Here is a 21,551-nt window from a genome sequence, read left to right as displayed (position 1 = left end):
TCGGAGCACTGCGGGCGCCCCCTGCCCGCCGCGGCTTCGCCGCGTTGGCCCCGCCCGCCCCTTCCCGGTTGGCCCCGCCGGCCGCGGCGGAGGCGGGACGAAGAGCGGCGGCGGCTCCCATTAGCTACCAGCAGCGCCGGGGGCGGGGAGGGCCGCGCAGGGAGGTTGGGTAAGGAGCTGTGCAAGCGATTGTTGCTACCAGCAGCAGCGATGGCCGAGTGGTTAAGGCGTTGGACTTGAAATCCAATGGGGTCTCCCCGCGCAGGTTCGAACCCTGCTCGCTGCGGCCCAGTGGGGGTCACTTTTTGCAGTTCAGGCCGTGCCGCTTTTGCTCCTTGCGTCCTCTTACGGGGCTGAACGTGAGTCTGCAGCAAGTAGAGGCTTTCTCTAGTATTTATTCTCTTGCAGTTCCGTAGGTAGTGCTTCCACAATGCTCATCTGGTCTTGTCAAAAAAGTAGTACCAAAGCAGCAGCAGGGCCCGGGGCAAGTTTTCAGCATTTCCCCTAAAGCACGTGTGAAAAAAATCACTTGACAGGGGTGAGAGAAGGGTTCACTGGGGTGAGTGCTCTCCCTGCAGCTCACAACCCTGGTCCTCTATAGTCAAAAGAAACACTGGACAAGTACAAAGCTCAGGATTAGTCCTGTACGTTACACCCTGTGCTGATCTGCCCAGAGGAATATTCTCCTCCCCCATGTCCTACAGCTCATGCAAAATAGGTAAACTCTTGCTGGCAGCAGACTACACTATATTGACTGCACTTCCTCCACCACGCTTTCCTTTTCATGAATGAAGCTGAGCTCATTACTCCTAGTCTCCATTAAAGATTGACAGCTTTCTGCTCACATGCTTCTGCAGTTTTCAAAGACGGTGTAAATTTCAAATATCAATTGAGGAAGAAATCCAAAACATAACTTCTTTTCCATGTGGAGGACTTGATTTTGTTTAATCCATCAAGAATGTAAACACTCTTTTGTTGTTGTTTTTAACTTGAAGATCCCACCCACCCTGCTAATCTGGAACAGATGAGAAAAGCTCTGTTTTGTGTAATGCAGTTCTGGGTAGCATTCCAAATTAATAAAAAGTTTTAAAAGAGTCAAAATGCAAAACACAGCAGGCAGGCTTTGCATTAAGTCCATCTTTTTTACTAAAGCACTGAAATTGTTCCCAGTTTTTTACTGAGCACTTTAAGTGTTTTGTTTCAAAAATACATGTTTTCTCAATATAATAGATCCACAGAAAAAGCACCACCCAATAAATAGTTAAGACAATCTCATCTTCAACGCGTCCTTCCACTGGAACCTTGCTAGTGATGGAAATGTCAAATGGCCAACACCAAAAGATAGGGTTATTTTAAATTTTGCATTGAAAAATAAGAAGTCTGTCAGAATAGCAGCACAAATCTACTTGTCTAACAAAGTATTTACATTTGATGAAACTTTCCTACTTGAAAGTGATTTTCCCTAAAGTTTGCAGTTGAAAAAAAAAAAAAAAAAAAAAAAAAAAACTTGGGTGTTTGCTGCTGCTATTTCCCACCCTCCTCCTACAGCAAGATTTATAAAAATGTTCCCATCAGGGCACTACAGGGGGGAAACCATATGGTTTTAATTGCAGTTATTTTTTGTAAGGGGTTGGGTTTTTTTGTTTGGTTGGTTGGTTTTGGTTTTTGCCTTTTTGTGTTGTTGTTTGTTTGTAATTACACAAAAAGTAAGGACTGCTAAACAGTCTGCTAAAGCTGTATGCACATCAGCAGCAGTAGAGTCCTAGTCCACTAGGTCTCTCTCCTAGACTCCTGTCACTTTTGATTTCTATTTTGTAGCAGAGAGCAAAAAGCGCTACTGTTCTGGTTTGCTTCCCTTTTTTAAACCTCAGCTATAAGAATGAGAAAAAGCAGAGCAGTAATGCATCTGTTTCTAGAGTCCAGACCCCAAATGGTACATATGGGCTCAGCATGATACTGCTCCACATATCTGTGCAATTTTCTGCCCCAAATTTGGCTCACAGTACATCTAGCAGAGGGATGCTTAAGATATCCAGGCTCCTTTTTATCATCATCTACCCATACTGAAACAATGAGCTTTGTCCTTTGGCAGTGGCAGGTCAAGGATGGACATGGGAGTCCTGGGGAGGACTCACGTCCTTTGGAAGTGAGGACTACCAGGAGCAGAAAAATACCAAAGGCACCAAGGTGCAAGCAGCTGGAACAGTCTGTTATGCCTCTGAATCTTTCTGCTAATGCTCCTGCCCCACTTCCCATAGGTATCATGCACACAATATTGTTGGATCAGAAAGGGGAAGACCTGGCAATCCTATACCCAGCAGAAACCTGGGGGCACCATGGAAATTAACTGCTACTAAAGAACCAGCTCTAACAGTCCTGATGGGTAAATCTAGTTTCTGTAAAAGGACTGACACCCAAGTCAAACTCCATCTCCTTAAAAGAGCTGTAGTAAGTCACTTGTCTTAGGGTCATTTGATGTCTCCACAGAAGCAGTTTGAAAAAGAGGCAAGCAAAACTTTTTGTCCAAAACAGAACTACATTGTACATCCAGACTGGAAATCTGGACCTTGGCAGTGAATCTCATATTTTAGAAGTAGCCCTTCTCCTTCACTGTCCCACCAAGAGAAAGGAGCAGGAACAAACCACTGTGAAGATGCTATAGAGAGAGGAAAATAAATCACCTTTCTGCAATATCCATTGCCTGTGACAAGTTCTGATACACGCCAGAGAACTAAGACTTGTAAAGCTTCCCATTCTCTGTATTGTGCAGCACTGTAATCATTCAGACGCTAGCCTTTCAAAGCTGGGACAAACAGAGCGCCTGAAGAGTCTCACCTTCATTAACATGGAAGGCAGAATAGACTAATATAATGAATGTGGAATACCAAACGTGCAGCACCTACGTCAAGGGGGGAGGCTTGGTGACTCTCATAACCGCAGCACAAGCACACACACTGAGCTGCAATAAAAATACCCAGCATAAACTAACTGATAAGTATCACCCCATCTGACAGGGACAGAGGCTGACGACTTACTGAGTTACTTTATCTTTTGCTGTGTAATTTCACCAGCTTTATAACAGCTTTGCTGCTTACCTTCCCAGCAGTCTTGTCTCATTTCAGGATATGAAAGTGTAAGATAGCAATATTCATGCTCAGGAAATTAAAGTTAGTCAGTATCTGTTTTAATCATCAGGATACTTACTTCTATTATAGAGCATATAAACTGCCTTTTTTTTTCCTGTCTCTCCTGAAGAATAAAACAAGTATTCAGGAAATGACCTTACCTATCATTCAGCATTACTCAGCCAGAGGTTTTATGTCCTATACTATTTGTATTCATCATCAACATTTTAATTCTTACATTGCCACTTGAGAAATGTTAGCAAAATGACTGGTAAAAACAAGAAGCTTGTGAAGAACTAGAACATTCTCAGTCTTACATATTCAACATTTGCACAAAACCAGGAATACAACAGGAATTAAGGATATATTAATTTTATATAATAGAAGACACACCAAGTCAAACCCCTCAGATACCCACCGGATTCAGAACCCTTTATTATCTACTTAAACAACTCATTCAGAGTGCTGAAGAGGAAAATAGGACGTTATCCCCCTCCCCTGCAGGTTTTGCAGGTGTCTGCCATCTTCCCAGCTTGCAGTTCACAGACTCTAATCCTAATGCACTACCTGCAGTTGCTGTTCTTTCACAGCTGTCTCCATTTTGCAGAGGAAGATGAATTCTTTCTTTGGCTACTAGAAAGCCCCATATATCTGGCTAGCATAATCACATCTTTTTTAAAGCTTGAGAGGCCCAGCTTACAGCCCCTGTGGCAATTTATATTTAAGCATGTCAAGTATGTTAAGTGCAGAGGCCAAGGCCCCACATTATTATTAGTAATGTCATATGGGATGTTTACTGGTCTTTTGATGCTACTGGCAACAAGACTTCTAAAACCACTGTATATATATTAAAAACAAACAACCTGAAAAAACATCTTCTGCTTGGGGTGGGTAAGGTCCTGAATGACCTAACACAGAAATTTGTCAGGTGTATTGTTTTCCATATTAAGGTGAGGGAGAACTGGGGTGCCCACTTATTCTAGTTAACTGTTCTTGCTGGTGAGCAGGTCAGGTCCCACCAGTACTGTTCCCAGTGCAAAAGAGACTGCACAGCTTCCTGCTGCTTTCCAGTGCTACTAAGTTTTCTCTGCTAGGAAAGGTTAAATCACCCCCTAGCTGGGAAACACAGAAAATAGGGCCTTTCAAGTTAAAGTTTCTATGCAAGTGTAAGAAATGTCTGTATCAGTGTACTAGAGCAACTTACTCCTTCACTAGGGCAAATGTGAATAAAATTATTGATCTCTAGCAGGTATGTTGCAAAATGCAAGTTTTGCTATTGTTTTTTGAGGAGTTAAGAGCCTTCCAAACATCTGCAACAAATATTCACAGGTGCTTTACCAAAACAGACCAGTTTTAACCGTGTGAGACATCAAGGTCTGTTCAAATCCCTAGTGTTATACTCACTTGTCAAGTTAACTACCTGGTTAGGCACTAAATCATCCATCAAAGTACCCCCTTGTACCTGTAGGAGTTAGTGAAATGCAGAGGGAAGACTCAGATGTCATCTGATCCAAGGTAATCCATCTGGTTGCATTTCCATCTTTTTGTAAAAGAGAGAGAGAGAAAAAATGTACCCTGTTCCTATGTATCCCTCATATGGACTAGTGTTTTCTCCTTCCCAGTACTCAACATTATTTACAGTCCCTCTCTGATGAAGTGGACTGGAAGTCTTGAGCAGTTGGGTACCTCTCTATAGAGGAAAGCAGCATGTGCACTAGAAGAAAATGCTTAATCACATTTAGCAGAAATTACAGAGGATTATTACTTTGTGCCTTTAATGTTTTCAGGTGCAAAATATACAAGGGAAAAGCATCTAGAAAGATTCAAAAGATTTTGGATAAGCAAGTTTATGTGTTGTAAAAATAGCTGTTACTCCTGATGCCATCAAAGGTAGGGTCAATGTAGCTGTAACAACAGACCCGCATTACTCTCAGCTTTTATAAATAGATCAGTGAAAACATAACCAGTATCAGCAAACACAACACTGGTATTGCCCCCGTAAAGAAAACTGGCACCAGAATAATGATACTAATTAAGCTAATAAGATGTACACTTTTGCCTGGCAAATCTGATGGCCTTCTACAGTGGGGTTACAGCATTGATGGGTAGGGGAAGAGCAACTGACATCATCTACCTAGATGTGTGCAAAACATTTGACACTGTCCCCCATGACAACCTTGTCTCTAATTTGGAGAGACATGGATTTGATGGATGGACCACTTGGTGGGAAAGGAATTGGTGGGAAGGTCACACTCAGAGTTGTGGTCAATGGCATAATGTCAAGGTGGAGATCAGTAACGAGTGGTGTTCCTCAGGGATCGGTATTGGGACCACTGCAGTTTAACATCTTTGTCAGTGACGTGGACAGTGGGATTGAGTGCTCCCTCAGCAAGTTTGCCGACAACACCAAGCTGTGTGATACAGTCGACACACTGGAGGGAAAGGATGCCATCCAGAGGGACCTGGACAAGCCTGAGAGGTGGGCCCACCTGAACCTCCTGACACTCAACAAGGCCAAGAGCAAGGTCCTGCACCTGGGTAGGGGCAAGTCCAAGCACAAATACAAGCCGAGCAGAGAATGGACTGAGAGCAGCCCTGAGGAGAAGGACCTAGGGGTGCTGGTGGATGAGAAGCTTGACATGAGCTGTGAAAATGCGCTTGCAGCCCAGAAAGCTGTGTCCTGGGCTATATCGAAAGAAGTGTAGGCAGCAGGGAGAGGAAGGTCTCCCTTTCTACTCTGCTCTTGTGAGACTCTACCTGAGTGTTGTGTTCAGCTCTGAGGTCCCCATCAACAGAAGGATGTGGACCTGTTGGAGCACATCCAGAGGAGGGCCGTGAGGATGATGAGAGGGCTGGAGCACTTCTGCTACAAAGAACGGCTGAGGGAGTTGGGGTTGTTCAGCTGGGAGACAAGACAGCTTCAGGGAGACCCTACAGCAGCCTTCCAGTACCTAAAGGGGGCTACAGGAAAGGGAGGGAGGGACTCTGTCAGGGAGTGTAGTGATAGGACAAGGGGGAGTGGTTTTAAACTTAAAAAGGGTAGATTTAGATTAGACATTAAAAAGAAATTCTTCAGAGGGTGGTGAGGCACTGGCACAGGCTGCCCAGAGAAGCTGTGGCTGCCCCATCCCTGGGGGTGTTCAAGGCCAGGCTGGATGGGGCTTTGGGCAGCCTGGGTTGGTGGGAGGGGGCCCTGCCCAGGGCAGGCAGTTGGAACTGGATTGTCTTCAAGGTCCTTTCCAACCCAAAGCATTCCAGGATTCAATTATTCTCTGGGTTGCATTGGTAGGTACTTATGTTTCAGTTTGTAGCAATAGACACCAAACAGGAGAAGCATGTTAAGTCAGTCAGCACATCGTACCACTGCACAGCAAGGCCAAATGTGTCACTCCAGGAGCAGACAGATTTAATATTGTTTCCATGTTGGGAGAAAAGTGCAATTTTTTAGGTAAAACTTTTAATGGAGAAACCCAGGATTTATAACTAGACTCCCTTAAGCATTTCCCCACTGATGGGACAAGTGACAACAAATTCAAGAGAGATCTCTGTGGTGAGTAGAAGATTTCACTTCAAAAAAATGAAATTAACCCCTTCTGTATGTACGTAGCTTTATTTGTTAGAATTACCGATGGAATTACTTGTGTACACAAAAGTACAATGTACTGACATATTAGCCAGGGTTACACAAAAGGAAGAAAATGCAAAACGAACAAGTACAACATGGAATTTTAAAAGTTTGTTCAAAATATCAAAAACTGGACCTGTAAGATTTTAAACACATTAATGCTGACTGGCCTGAATTTTCATTACGTAGCATACAAACCCTGATATGGCCCCATGTATGAGGCCACAGCAGGGAGGGCAGTTACTACTAAGCCAGGACAATGCTGGCATACATACAAGGGGTATCAGATGTCCACCAGTAAATCGTAAGAAGCAAGTTTCTATCTGAAGTGAGGTTCTGGAACTGTCTTCCAAAATGATACTTGGTGCAGAAAAACTTACTTATTAAGAATGCAGGTGATTTTTAAGAGTGCTTTTCCAGCATAGTGACCTTCTGGATAATAAGAAGGTTCTTGCTGCATTTATATTGTAAGTAATTGTCCAACAAGTTATAGTATTGTTATAGTATTGTGCATGCATGTATTACAAGTCACTATAGTAAGTACAATGCAATAAAAGAAGATAAAACCAAAGTACATAGTTTAGAAATAAGCACAGTTTTGTTTGAAGTTCATTGTCATACAGCTTTTGGAAGATCATCACTTAATAGCATAATATCCTGGAGTCTAGCATTGACTTTTGGTTCTACTGAGAGTATATTTTTACCTCACAGTATAGAGAAAAATACTACATAACATTTAATAATACAAGAACCAATATATAAGATATTAGATAACTACACAAAACTACTTTATGTTAATACTGAAAAGGGCTTTGCTTATTAAAGCTTGCTTATTAAACAAAGCCTCCATCTGTAATGCTCATAGAACATGTGTTAACAGATAAGTATTAAGACATCTATTCAAACAATGTTCACATCACAGTGAATGAATACTAAATACAAATAACTTAAAGCTGCTGCAAAAAATACTGAATTGTTGAACAGACGATCTCACACTCCTGCATATTTTGCATTTTAGATCTCATAGTTTCTGAATTTCCTCAGAAGCTCTGATGGGGCATCCCCTGACCAGCGGAAACGTAAGTGCCAGTAATTTGCCTCTGAAAACCCTGAGGAAAAAAAAAAAAAAAAAAAGGCAAGTAAATTATTATAAATTATTATAAACTTGTATAAAACTGAGTTGTTGAAAACAATAATTGGTAATCCTTCCAAAAAAGCAAGTCAAAATTTGGTCATTGCCAGTGTTAGCAGGGACAACCTCTGCATTCTTGACACCATTTGAACAAGAACTCAAGCAAACACAGAACTTCAAGATCTGTATCAGCTAGAAAGAGTCCAAAGGGGAACAGTAAGAATGATGAGTAGTACAGAAAACAGAACTTAAATGAAAGAGTGAAAAACTGCATTTGCTTAATCTAAAGAAGATAGGGTTACAGGATTAATCTCCATGTATGTGAAAGGCAGCAGCATAAAGGGAAGGTGTATTGGTTCTTCTCACACTCAAGGGAGTAGAATTTTTCAGGCCCTTGCTTATGGTGTTTTTCTGGCCCAGTGCTGTGTTCTTATCATCTATGAGCTGTGAATATTAAAATGTGAACTTCGCATATCAGGAAGCTGAAACCTACTACCAGACTTACTGTTAAAGTCTTTTATTCAGGCTGAAATAGTTATGTGGAGTTGTAGTCTGTAATTCTTACCGACCAGCAGACAGAAACTAAAAATATCTCCATTTAAAAGGAGGATCCAATATAATAAATTTTTCTTGGCAAAAACAAACAAGAATTCATTAACATCCTAACAGCAAGTATGAAGATAGATATGCATATTGGCTCTGACAAATAAATGCATTCTAATATTCACATTTATTAACAGTAATTTGCATTCACTGGGTAAATTAAGGAATCATTTAATGTGTTTGATAATTTTCACGTTCAAATCTATGAAAAATAAATTAAAACTTTAAAAAATTGTAAGACAGAAGATGCCTACAAAGCAAGCCAGCTACCACAAGGATTAAGGTGACATTTTCTTTACTTTGAAATTTGATTCCTTTACAAAGATGACAATGTTGATTTAATCACCTGAAATACAAAATACTTTAATTTTATAAGGCATAATTTTTAAATATTATTTTTAGTTATGTTTCACCAACACTTGTTTGTAGAACTTTTTATCTATATTCTGCATTCCACAAAACTTGGGTTTAAACTAGGTTTTGTTCCCTCCCTGTTTACTTTAATTCCCTGTCTGATCAAGCTGAGAAGAAATTATAGGACTTGGTTTAATAACAGTTCTCTGATAATATAAATTTAAGATTATAAAACTCCTGAAGGATGAAGCAGAACAGAGAGTGTCCTAACATTAATTCAGATAATAACCTAAAATAGACAGGAAATACTAACTAGCCAGATGACAGCTTTTGAAACACACATTTATTCAGGTGCATGCACTGTTGTTGTTCATATATATACACATATATAACAAATAAACAAAAGAAGCCTTCAAGCCGCAATTTTTAGACCTCATGAGCTCATCAGATGCAAACTGTGCATAAGTATTAAATACTGGATTTAATAAATATATGTATATAATAACTATGTGTTTTATGTAATGTGCTTTAAAGTTATTTTGTAAAAAAATCACTGAAAATAGTTGATGATTTTTACCCACTTCAGTCTAACAGGAAAACTGAGTTTTCCGTTTCAGTTTAAGAACTATTTTCTCCTCTTCTTCCTTTTTTGTTTTTACTAGCACACAGGCAGGCAAACAAGGGGTACGGAGGGAGAAAGGTCTGAAAGCTTCAAAAATAAATAACAACAATCCAAAAACTAAAACAAAACCCCAGCCTCAAACCACATTTTAAAAGCTACCAATTACGTGTTGCTTCAGAGAAGAATTTCTCATGACTAAAAGCCTCAATTTCAGGCCAGAGTCTGGCTACTGCAATCTTCTGCGACTGCTGGTTTTACTTACTTGGGGAGTCTGGATTCTTTGAAGACTGTGGTTTCTCATCAGGAATTGCGACATCTTTTTGCTCCCTGTTCCCATCTGACAATCCATTTTCATCGTTTTCAGATTGCTGGGTCCAAATCTCATTAGTCGTGTTGTTGCTATTATTCAAGTCAGGAGCTTCCAGCATTTGGTCTTTCTTATTTTGGACAGCCCAGTGCATTGACTAAAGAAATGCAAAAATAAAAAAACAAAGAACCCATTCCCATGCTTTCAAAGATGTTCAGAAGTTTTCTTTCTTATATTATGGTAATAAATGGTTAAAAAAGCACATACTAGAGAAGCTTGCATGTCAATAGGATAAGGAAAGCATGGTAACATACTGCAAACAGCATTTAAGAGGATAGTTTATGTGAGGTAGACATTAAGAACAACATGTAGGAGTACATCAAATAATTATAAGGGTCTTTTGTCCAGTTTCTTCCATTATGACTTCAGTCACTTTTTTAAGAGGACTGAAGTGACTACTCTTTCCTTTTTCAAAGGTCTCTTTGACTTCAAGATGCTCTTTGAAATCAAGAGTATTTTGAAATCTTTTCTACTAAAGTCTGCAGAATGATTTCTGTTTGGAACTAAACTATGCTTGGTGGGATATTTCCAGCAAACAAACTCAGGCATGATGCTTCAGCTGAAGATTCTCTCAAATGTCACTCCTAAGCAGAACTGAGGCAAGCAGAATTGGGATAAGAAACGTTTTTGTTCACTTGTCTTAGTATCTGACCATGTAGATTTTTAACTACCATGCACTCCATGCACAAGGGAGAAAATAATCAAACATCATGGAATCAGGACCTACTAGAAACACACCACCAAATTATCACACTAGCAAAATTAGGAAGGAAATCAATCCTCAAAACGTATCTCTAAGCCACTGTGCTAATCAACAGTACTTCCTTACTACAAGGAAATAATGGTATTTAAATAGCGGTGTTTCCTGTGACACAAGAAATTGGTCCCACCATTTTTTGGTAAGCTGCATTTCTGGTTGACTAGTAGGGTCATTTGTGCTTCTCAGACATTTGTGCTGTTAGTCATCTTAGAACACAGCTGGAGTACAACTCCAGAGAGTCTGACTGACAGTACAGCATTTCAGGAATTTAGAATATTGTTCAAGGATCCTAGTTCTAATTTAACTTGGAAAACAAATAAAAGGTCCCTGCAAAGAAAGGCAAAGAGTGATGAAACATTTGAAAACAGCTTTTAAATTGCTGTAATAAATTTGCTGTAAAACTAATAGCCTAAAACCGTTCTACGAACAGGCTTCTGTAGCCCTCCAAATTTGTCTGAGTTTCCTTAGAAATTACTCTGCACTATCCCATCCTGAAAACCTACATCTGGAGAAGTGTTGCAACTCACCCTCTCACTCAGTGGAACATTTCTGCAGGGCCAGCCCTACCTCCCCACTCCTGAATGCCCCAACTTAGACACCACTAACCGTTTTCACAGAGTTGCTCAGGGCCTCCCACTGCTGGAACGGAATGGTAATTTTGCTTCTCCGCCAGTAATCATAGCGTGCTCGACTCTCTTCGTTAATAAGAATCTCCTTAGCTTGCTGCAGCTTCTGGAAATTCTCCACTAGAACACAAACCAAAAAGATGCTAAAGCCAACACTTGTTTTCAAACAAATTAATTCAGATGTGAAAGGGGAGCTGCCAGCAATGCAAGCTAAATTGACAAGCAAAACTGACAAGCATGTAGAGGAACCTAAATATAGTGCAAATTAACTAACTTGTGCGTTTCATTGGATATTTTTTCCACATATGCTAAAATATTATCTTGGATACCAGTCTGCATGAATGAGAGCCCTTACTTTTCCCTACAGGGTAATTTTTCATTAAATAGTTACTAAGGATGCAGCTGCATGTTACTGTTTGTAGAAGGGTTATAAAGATTTAGATTTTATCTATGAGTCACTTCCGTTACAGTGATCTATTATTATGACTATTATTATTCATTTATTCCACTTCACAAATTAGATTTCTTTTGAAATACACTAAACCCAAACACTAATCAAAATTGATAACCATAAATCAAACAACAGACAACAGGCTGGGGAGGCAGTTCTCTAAGGTTTTCTTCTTCTAGTGTCACTAGCTTTCAACAAATAAAAAGTTATTTTAGTTACTCTTTATTGAGCTTTGCTAAACAGATGAAAACAAAAATATAAACTTTCACCAATAATGTAAAGAGGTATTTAAAGGAAAGGCAAGATGATCATGTTAAGTATGGTATAAAATATTTCTTCTCTCCAACATTGACACTTGGCCTCCCATTTTGAGTTACTGAGTTTCAGTGAATTTAGGGGGAGCTGCTGCAGGGGTAACATGCAGTGGAGCAGTCTCCTGTTTCCTTGCCATAAGAGCCAGAATTTGCTGCAAACTATTCCATTGTTTCCATGGTACCTGTGCTACCATTTTCAATGAATTAAAGACTAGTGATGAGGCTATTGTTAATAGGTGGTAGATTGTCTTTCAAATGCCAAATCTAACGGGGTTCTTCGTCAGGGAATATCAGAGTGAAAAATCCCACCTACTCTGCCTTCTACCCCTGCCTGAACTCACTGAAACTAGACCTGGGTGGCACTTCAAGGGGGAAAGCCAAGCTGGCTGAGAGCTCTGCTTGAGGCAGTGGAGTGGGAGTCGCCTGTAACATCCACTGCTCTGACAGCTCTGCCATCCCAGGGGAGGGTGTGGATGTGGTCAAACTCATAGAAGTGGGTAGCCTGTATTGTTCAGTTTACAGCTAAACTAATAGGAAGGATCCCAGGGAAAAACTTCATGCATTGAGCAAAATAAGAAGTATATTTAATTATTCTACAGCCATTTTTAAGTGGGGACCATAGTTATGATCAGAACGGCCTTTATTATAAGAATATAAACTATTCAGAGAGAGGTGAGCATTGATGAGAGCTATCTTTTGGTTACAACTGGGTAAGATTATCTCCAAATAACTCAGGTGCTGCTTATATGTCACATGCATTGCTTGGATATGAAGAACTGCATGCATGCTTTCATAAACTCAGATGTTAGCTGATGTTCTGCAAACAGATGGCTACTCATGTGGTGCCAGGTTCTCTTTATTTCCAGTCATTAAATTACATTAAAAGAAACTAAAGTACATTTAATATGCTGCTGATGGGCTTGTTCATGGAAGCAAATTAACTAGTTGACGCAAATGTGGCATTTGAATGCCACTGAGCATGGAAGCAGGCCAACTTCAGAGGTCTAGAAAGGAATACACTCCATAAACAATTTCTAGATTAGAAGATGTTCTACCATAGCAAAAAAAAAAAAAGATATTCCTAGAAATGAAAACACTACGAGTGACTTTCTGCTCTCACCACCTAGCAGTGTGCAAGTTTTCAACAGAATATTACGGCTTGTTAATTAAAGAATACATTCAATACACATGACACTTAATATATATTGGGCACGAGAACAGTTGATAAAATTTTAAGGCTGAATTTATTGTCTTAGTCACCTTAGCTATCTTACGAAAGATTAGATTATTTTTAAACAGGGAAGAACACATACCTGCTTTGGGGTTTCCAGGATGTTTGTCAGGATGACATTCAAGGGCTTTAATCTTAAATTCTGCAAGAATTTGTTCAACCTAAACAGAATGTCAAGATTTAAAGTGAGTAACTACACACATACATTAAAGATTTTCAGATTTGCTCTTTGAAAAGAGTTGGGAGGAACAACAGAGAATGTTGATTTTTTTCTACTCATTTTTAGTACAGGCCAAACAGGTAACAACAACCATCTGTCAGTGACAGTGCTTATTTAATTTCAGTGCCTGTGCACTCATCCTTGCTTTTGGTTTTATGAAGCTCAGCCACTCAATATAGTGAGCTGACTTTAAGAAAAATGTGTGAAGTTGATGCGCGCAAAACCCCTTCCTCACTTTTGACCACAGAAGTGAGATGCATCACTTCAGTTGCTCTTCATCTTGTTTAATCAACTGTATCTTTTCACAAAGTCTCACCGCAGGAAGCAAAAGCCTTCTATATTGCTAAGGATCAGTTTGTGGGTTTGGGTGGCTTTCTCCACATCCTCTGCAAGGAAACTTAGCCAGTGCCACATGCCTTGGATCTACCTTGGATACCACAAGGCTGGACAAGGAGCAGTTCACAGTCTTCCTGTCAAGTTTATTTTCTGGGCAAAAGGTTGGCTTGGAATAGAATAAATTTGTAACCAATAGTAGAATATTGAAAGGTATTAGTTTATATTATTCACAAGCTCCCGCACAGCTTATAGTGCCATAAGTTATTATAAGCTGTGGAGAAGCAGAGACATATTTAACAGCTAACAAAACACAGGAAACCCCTGAAGTTGGGATAGGCTTAGATTTTCAAATTTTCAGATTTTCAGGGTATCTTGTTTCATCCTACAATTCATATGCCAAATCTTTTTGAATCATTCTTGTACAGCTCAAGCTATTACAACAATTTATCCTACAGTATCAACTAGCTACCATTTTTTCCATGCCGGAAAAGCTGTTCATATGAATTCCTCATCCATCAGCCCCTGATGTCCACATAAAACGTAAATGAAGTATTTCAAAATCAAGTCAGAGGATGTTTTTTCTTCAAAATAAAATTACTTGTCCCTTAACCAGCTGGCCAAATTATGTGGTCATATGCTGGGAAAAACATGGTCTATAATGGTATTTTAACGATTCCATACTTTTCACTCTTCTCAGTAGCTTCCTCCAGAGGTACATATGTGAGGTGGTATATTCCAGTCATAAGACCCTTAAAAATATATCGGTATATTATACAGAGAACTTGTTGAAACTGGGTGCTGCATAGCCAGCCACTGTCGATAAAACTTACTTACATAAAGGGGAATTTTCAAATATGTGCAGTAGCAGAAAGGTAGTGTGGAAGTCTTTAGTTTAAGTAAATTAAAAAAAAAAAAAAAAAAAAAAGTTCATATGAAGTTTATACAAAATACATTAAATTTACATAAAATATTCAATGATATGTTCTACCAAGAAAGTTATCCAAAACCCACTAGATATGAATAACATTTTTCTTGGAAGGATGTAGGAAAGGGATCTCTCCTCGTCTTTTTAAGTCTGAAGATGAAGTAGTTGTCTATGAGCTCAGTTCTTCAAGAAGCCAAGAATGAACACAGGTATTTATCTGAATACAGAGAAATGCTGTTGAAGGAGTTGAGATTATTTGTGCTCCAGTTTAAGCAGGTCAGGTCAAGAACAGAATAATAAGTACCTTGCACAAAAATACTGCAGCTGAGAGCATGTAAGAGTAAATTTGCTTCCGTATATGCCTCAAGAAGAATGCATAGAAGCCTGTACCACTACAAAGTTAATGCTTTGATTACTCAAATTAGTGTGATTGCAAAATATCTGTAATGCTTCGAATTTCTTTTTAAAGCTAGAAATAATCATGTGCACTATCCTGAGAGAAGGCAGTCATGGTGCCCAGTCAAATTGGGATCTCAGTTCATACTCTGAAGTCAAAAATAATGTTGTAACATCTGCTGCTTCTCTCAATAGATAGTGCTTGACCGATTATTTTTCGGGACTCATTAGAAGTTGTTTCACCTTTTAAATTTAATTTGAAGCAATCTGAGAAATCATTATTTCATGTGTTCAAACTATTCATTAATTAATAAACCCATAAGGAATTAATACGAGCCAGAAAATAAGAAATATCATCTGCGAAACAAGCCTAGATAGGAACTTTAATACTGCCCTCTGCTGGGATGGAACATGGAAGTTATCTCAGGAAAAGAGAATTTTCTAAGGAAAGAGAAAAATTACCGTCTGCAACAGAACAAAGATGCTTACTGATTTGCCTACAGTGATAAAAGAGACAGAGGTGTTATCCCAGCATTTGACCATGAGGACAAAGGAAAGCATCTGATTAAATTTACTGAGCAAAATATAGCTTTTATCCATGCTGAATATATCATTAATTACAGCAGAGTAATCAAAGCTCCCTTTCCAAAGTTCCAGTTCCAGTTAACAGAGCAGACAGATTAAAAAAATATTAGCATGCCCCTAACTCTATCAAAAAGAAATGTTGTATAGACATCTTTAGAAAGAAAATGACTTGCTTACCTACAAATCATTCAACAACTGCTTACAGTTTCACCCTGATGTACCTGATACCAAAACAAATTACTAAAACTAGTTTTTGAAGGCAATTTAATTATCATTTAGAAATCATTAGTAAAATGAATGAAAAAAAAATGGTTTTCTTCCCCATCAATTAATAGAATTTAAAAAAAATGAAAAAGTATAAGATAAATACTTGAGCAACTTGATAGCATTATCTGTCACCTACAGCTACGAACGTTCAGTTAGTTGCATATGCATAGCTTTTTTCATCTTTTAAAACTGTAAAGGCATTCCAAAATGTTATTCGCATGTTGTCTAATTTATGCAGTTGGCTCACGATTCATAACCATATCGTATGTTGAACTAAACTAATGAAGAAACTCTCATTTCACTTATATCTCTAATACAATCCCGGTTTACAAGACATTTTTCATAAGAGCTTCATTCTAGGATCTGAACATAGGCAGACAGATCAGAAAATTGAGCTTTGCAAAGGAAGTTAATAGAAGATAAAAGTGGCTGGAAGGAAGGTTTGCAATGCATTTCAAGTAGTCCTACCTTGGGAGATAAAGGACTTCAAATCCTCCCCGCAGATACACAAGCACACTCAAAATGTTATTAACCTGGAGGGGAGGCGGGGAAGGCTCTTACCGTAGACAGTTCATCACATCCTAGCAAGTTGTAGTAATCTTCCAAGTCATCCGCTCTGCAGTTCAAAATCGCATCCATCTGGACTAGTCCAGTGGGCTTTCTCAAGCTGGGGCACAGGGGGTATAAAATACTATATTAATACAAAGCTTACAAACAGGTTTAAAAGTAGCCCGGGGAAACAGGCAATTTCCCCACAGGTCCGCAGCTCTCTCCAGCGCTTTTTAATACAGGGAGCTGACACACATGAATTTTCTTGATTTCTCTGCCTGCCATTGGTCCCTGCAGGGTGCCAATCCTCTCGCACAAACCTGCTGACAGCAGTGCTCCCTGGGATATGTAGTTGTCCATCTCATTTCAACATTAGACGCCGATTCTTGTCCGGACTGAAAAGAGTTCTGGGTGTCAAGTAAAATCTAGCTGTATTTATTGGAGATTTAGATCTTGCCATATTGCCAGATAAAATAGCTAAAGGCTTTCCTGCCCCAGGGTCTATATATACAAGGATATATTTTCTGCTTAATTTTTAATTGCAATTGTTGCCCGAGACATTGACAAGGGGATTATAGAGGTAGTTATTGAAAAGAGCAAGAATTTCTTCCAAGATAATGATTTCAGGGCTACACACTTTTGTGAGTGAAGTCGCAGCCCTGCCAAAGCTTCTAGTTCTGCCAGTCCCTTCACAGAGGGTGGTGAATCCATAGTCTTTGGAGGCTACCTAGCACACACCTGTATTATTAGTCAAAAACAAACAGATCATTGCTTTTGTACAGTTTCCTTTTCTGACAAAATGAAAACTGAAAAGACAGTGTACTTACTGTTAGCAAAAGAAAGAGACGCTCATGCAAAAGTTACTACAAATTGTGTCTTGAAGGCCTATATCGTGTGCACAACACATTTCTGGTAAAACTCATTTGACATTGAAGTGAAGCACCTTTTAATTTGAACTGTAATTAATGGTCAAGGCCTCAGTCCAACAAAGACTACATACATATTTAACTGTGTTCGCCTATGATCTATTGAATTAAAAAGATATTTCCTAGGTGTAACAGTAACCACTCGCAGAAGTCTTTCCTCTGGAGCCTGAGGAGCTCTATTTTTACTTTCCTGTAAGAGCTTCGTAACCCAAGACGTTCCATGTCACTAAATATTGCTGGTTCTTTAAACTAACACTTACACTTAAAAATACATTGCCTTGAACATCCCTACAATTTTAGATGCAGTGACCCAGTAGTCTGTGCAGAACAGACAGCGTGACCGAGGCTATCACAGCTGTATATTAATGAGTGAAGGGTCTCGTGGCAAAGCGCAATTGTCAATGCAATACAGAATATGTAATCTTTGCATTTACAACTTCTTTATTGTGTTATTATTATGTATATTGTTAATCTTCTGAAATTATCTACATACGAGCCTTCTACTGCTTTCTGTTCAAGATTGTATTGTCATGTATTGATTGGTTTATTTTTACTGTGTATTCAGATAGTCTGTTCAGACTGCAAAATATATAAAACATGAAAGGAAGAAGCAGTGTTATCAAACAGTAAAGTACAAACCTCTGTGAAATTATTTAAAGTGGTTAGAAAATATTATCATATTTCTCAGAGTATATAAAGCAATAGATTTTTTTCAACAAAGTAGAAGAGGGAACAATTACAAACCTCTCTCTCTGCTCCATTCCTAACTTAATAATGAACCACAAAAGTACAATAAAGAAAAGAAAACCTTTTAGCAAGAGATCATGTAAATATTTAAATAGATTGTACTCTGGGGGAGGATAAAAAACAAACAGCTGTCCCTCCTGCCCAGCAGCACTCCTGACATGCCATTCTTGTCCAAGTATTTCTTGCATATTTGCGTAAGGTGAAAGGGAAGGATTTTTAACCCTTTTTCCCTTCAGGTTTCAGGGGCTTTTTTTTTTTTTTTCTTTTTTCTTTTTCTGCAAAGTGAACTGCAGATCCAAGAGCAGGATTCAACAGACAAAACCCTGAGACTTGCAAGCTTTTTGTTCATGGGGAATTTTCCCATCTATACTCTGCTCAGACTGAATGCACAAGTGCTTTGATCCCAATGGTAGCAGCAAGCATTCTTGTCTTCCTTCCACCCAGAGATTTCCAGTGCTTGGGACGCAAACAACCCCACAGCACAGTCTGAAGTCTTGTGCATGGAAAATGCAAAAAACTAATACTGAATTAATATGTAGTCAATTGCTACTGCTTTTGACTTCACTGGGACAACTCCCAGAGCAAGGCATTGTCAAAAAGGAGGGTAAGAGAACCGGCATACAAAAATACAAAGATTACCCTCAGAAGATAAACTTTGTTTGAAAGAATCACGGCAAGGGAGACGGCACAGCTATGTGTATTCACGTGTTAGTTAGTGTTGCTCAGAGTGTACAAACAGCACAGAAAGTGAGGAAATCTCATATTTGTTCTCTGTACCCAACCACGAACAAAATGTTTCTATTCATTCCTAACACGTAATCAACCGTTCTGCTTGCTTAGAGTCAAGAGTAAAAACTAACCTGGCTCAGCATTAGCAGGAGGTTTGCCACCAACGTGCAGAAGCCTGAAACAGCCCTTTAACTAAGCCAGGAAGATCTGAAATGAGGATTTCAGTTTATTCCCATCAAATTTATTCAATCTTCTAGTACATGTTCTTCTCAACCAACTTTAGTTGTTTTGCTTCCCAAGGACAGAGTACATATTTTTAGGAAGCTCAAGGCACAACAGAACGCAAATCAGTCCTGCATTTCATGCCCCATCCTTGGATGCTCATATGCTTAGAGCCACAACAACAGAAGAGGGCCTGACCACTATCAAACTTCCCGATTCAGGGGCGACTGCTGCAACATTATCATCCTGTGTAAATGCTCGCAATGTAACAATCGGCTTCAGGATCCTTGATTCATTTCCTTACCATTAGCTTCACAAAAAGCTTTATACCACGCACCTATGCCAGACAGAGGGTGTCTTCCTTAGAATACCATCTTTGCATAAATAAGCACCAAAATATCAACATTAAAACTTACACCTCTCCTTTTCATGCTTAAAAATCTGAATCTTCCTTCAGTTTCAATAAGGAAAAAGAATGCATACAAATTTGCAGAGAATAATGGAATTATTGTGCCTCACATCTGGAACTTTTTTCTGAGATACAGGTAAAGTATAGGAAAAATGGTACGGAAATCTTTTGGGGGTTGTTAATACTTGAAAGAACCACATTTTTTTCCCCTTATAAACACATGTACCACGTCTAAAGTCAATTATCCATAAGTAATCCCTTTTGAAGCCAAAACCAAGTATCCACAATTTTAGCCAAAAGTATGTTTTTTTTTTTTTAAAAAAAGCTGGTATTATTGAGTCTTGCAAAGGAGAAATTCCAATCTTGTTATTGCCAATACACTTAGGGCTTTGGTTGTAGTAAATTCTCTAAGGCTGTTATGTAAATAGTTGGTGATGTTAAGCTGTAATATTAAAGAAAACAATATTTAAATTTATATCAATAAAGTTTAGATCAAGATTTACGTGCAGGTAGGCAACAAAACCAAATTAGATGCAAAATATGCAATGCTCCTCATTTAAAAAAAAAAAAAAAATCAGTGTTTTTTTTGAAAGCAAACTCTGATTCCTATCAGTTCAGAATCCACTAAAGAAATGAAAGGATGATGTAAAACCAATTCACGCCACACTTTGCAGAGCTGTTTGAGGTCATTTTATTTTTAATTCATCATTGTAGAAGAGAAAATAAACATATTATACATTTCCGGGCCTAGAAACTACAGCAAGAAATATAAGCAAAAGAAATTAAAGCATTCTCAAATATCTTTCACATCTGCATTTCTACTGGAACTCTGCAAAGTGCAACAACGGAAGAAAACAGCAAGCACGGCTTCTACGGGCAGTTCCCTCGGCCTTCTTCGTTTCCGTTCTACTTTTTAAAAAATCACGATGCAGACACCAACTGACCACGTTTCAACTGTGCCCAGTGCAAAACGTTGCTCTCTGAAATTCCACGTTTCAAATAGTCTGCTGAGGCAAGAAGATCAGAACCACACAGTTGGCTACGCACTGGCGTACCTCGCAAGGCACATCAGCAGCGGGGAGCTGTGAATGAAACGCGTCAGCGAGGGGCAAGCCGAGAGAGGCGCGAGCTGAAGTCCCGGCCACCGCAAAGCGTAACAGCTAACAACGGAACCCTGCTCAGAACCTGACTACCTCGCAGAGGCCCAAGCCAGGCAGCCCCCAGCGTGCCCGACCCCCGCGTGCGGCGGGCACGGGGCGCCCAGGCACGGCTCCGGGCAGGAGGAGGCAGCGCGGCCGCGGGAGCCGTGCTGCCAGCTCCGCGGTTACTACGCGGCGACGGCCCGCCGCCCGGCACCGAGGCTGGCCACCGCAAGGCGTACACCTCGGGCGGGCGGCGGGACGGACCCGCGCGGAGCCCCAACGGGAGCTGCGCGTCCCTCGGGGACTGCGGTAAAACGGCCGCGTCCGGCAACACCGCGAGGCAGAGAGAGCCCCGCTCCTGCTGCCTGCCCCGGGCCTCTCGCGAGCAGCGCGGCCTGGGCTCTGACAGCCACCGCCCAGAGCGGTGCGAGCGGAAAGCCAGCCCCGCCCAGCCTCCCGCGGCTGCGGGCAGACGGGCCCCACAGGGGGCGGACGGGCCCCTCCGGCACCGCCCGGCCACGGCCCCGCGCCGCCATTTGGCGGCAGCGCCCGGCCGGCGGTCACGTGACGGGCAACCGCCATAGCGCGCGGGGCGGGGGAGGCAGCACCCCGCCGCGCGAGGGCTCCGCACGCATGTCACGTGACGGCGGCCGCGCACGCCCCCTTTACCGTCACGTGACGCGGTTTGTTGTTGTTGCGGCCTCCGCGGGGCGGGTGCCCGCGTGGGCGGCGGCGCGGTCACGTGCCGGGGTTAAATCGCTCCCGCGGGGGGGGGGGGGAAGGGAGGGGGCTGTGGCGGCGGCGCTGCTGCGCGTTGCGCCGGGCGGGAGGGGGGCGGCGGCTGCTGCTCCAAGATGGCGGACGGGGAGGCTCCGCTCCTCAGGGCCC

The 21,551-nt window shown here is 40.7% G+C and overlaps 1 protein-coding gene and 1 non-coding gene across 3 annotated transcripts; one reads left to right on the top strand and one right to left on the bottom strand.

Moving 5' to 3' along the window:
• Positions 1–204: 204 nt before the first annotated feature.
• Positions 205–286, top strand: TRNAS-UGA. The gene has a single exon. It is a non-coding gene; the product is annotated as a tRNA-Ser (tRNA).
• A 6,430-nt stretch (positions 287–6,716) lies between these two features.
• On the bottom strand, positions 6,717–16,751 carry DNAJC12 (DnaJ heat shock protein family (Hsp40) member C12). 2 transcript variants are annotated; one of them, XR_004752033.1, is made up of 6 exons: positions 16,501–16,751; positions 13,293–13,371; positions 11,195–11,334; positions 9,720–9,925; positions 8,388–8,507; positions 6,717–7,859 (listed from the first exon to the last, which is right to left on the bottom strand). XR_004752033.1 is itself a non-coding variant. In XM_035330626.1 (5 exons), exons 1-5 carry the CDS (start codon positions 16,576–16,578, stop codon positions 7,765–7,767), a joined length of 594 nt encoding a protein of 197 aa, XP_035186517.1. In that variant the 5' UTR covers positions 16,579–16,745; the 3' UTR covers positions 6,717–7,764. The 2 variants fall into 2 exon arrangements, 1 of the variants encoding a protein (XP_035186517.1); XM_035330626.1 differs by lacking the exon at positions 8,388–8,507 and having other exon boundaries at positions 9,724–9,925; positions 16,501–16,745.
• Positions 16,752–21,551: the final 4,800 nt, after the last annotated feature.

Source organism: Oxyura jamaicensis, chromosome 6 (assembly GCF_011077185.1).
Source record: "Oxyura jamaicensis isolate SHBP4307 breed ruddy duck chromosome 6, BPBGC_Ojam_1.0, whole genome shotgun sequence".
Taxonomy (NCBI): domain Eukaryota; kingdom Metazoa; phylum Chordata; class Aves; order Anseriformes; family Anatidae; genus Oxyura; species Oxyura jamaicensis.
This window is presented reverse-complemented; position numbering and strand designations above follow the sequence as displayed.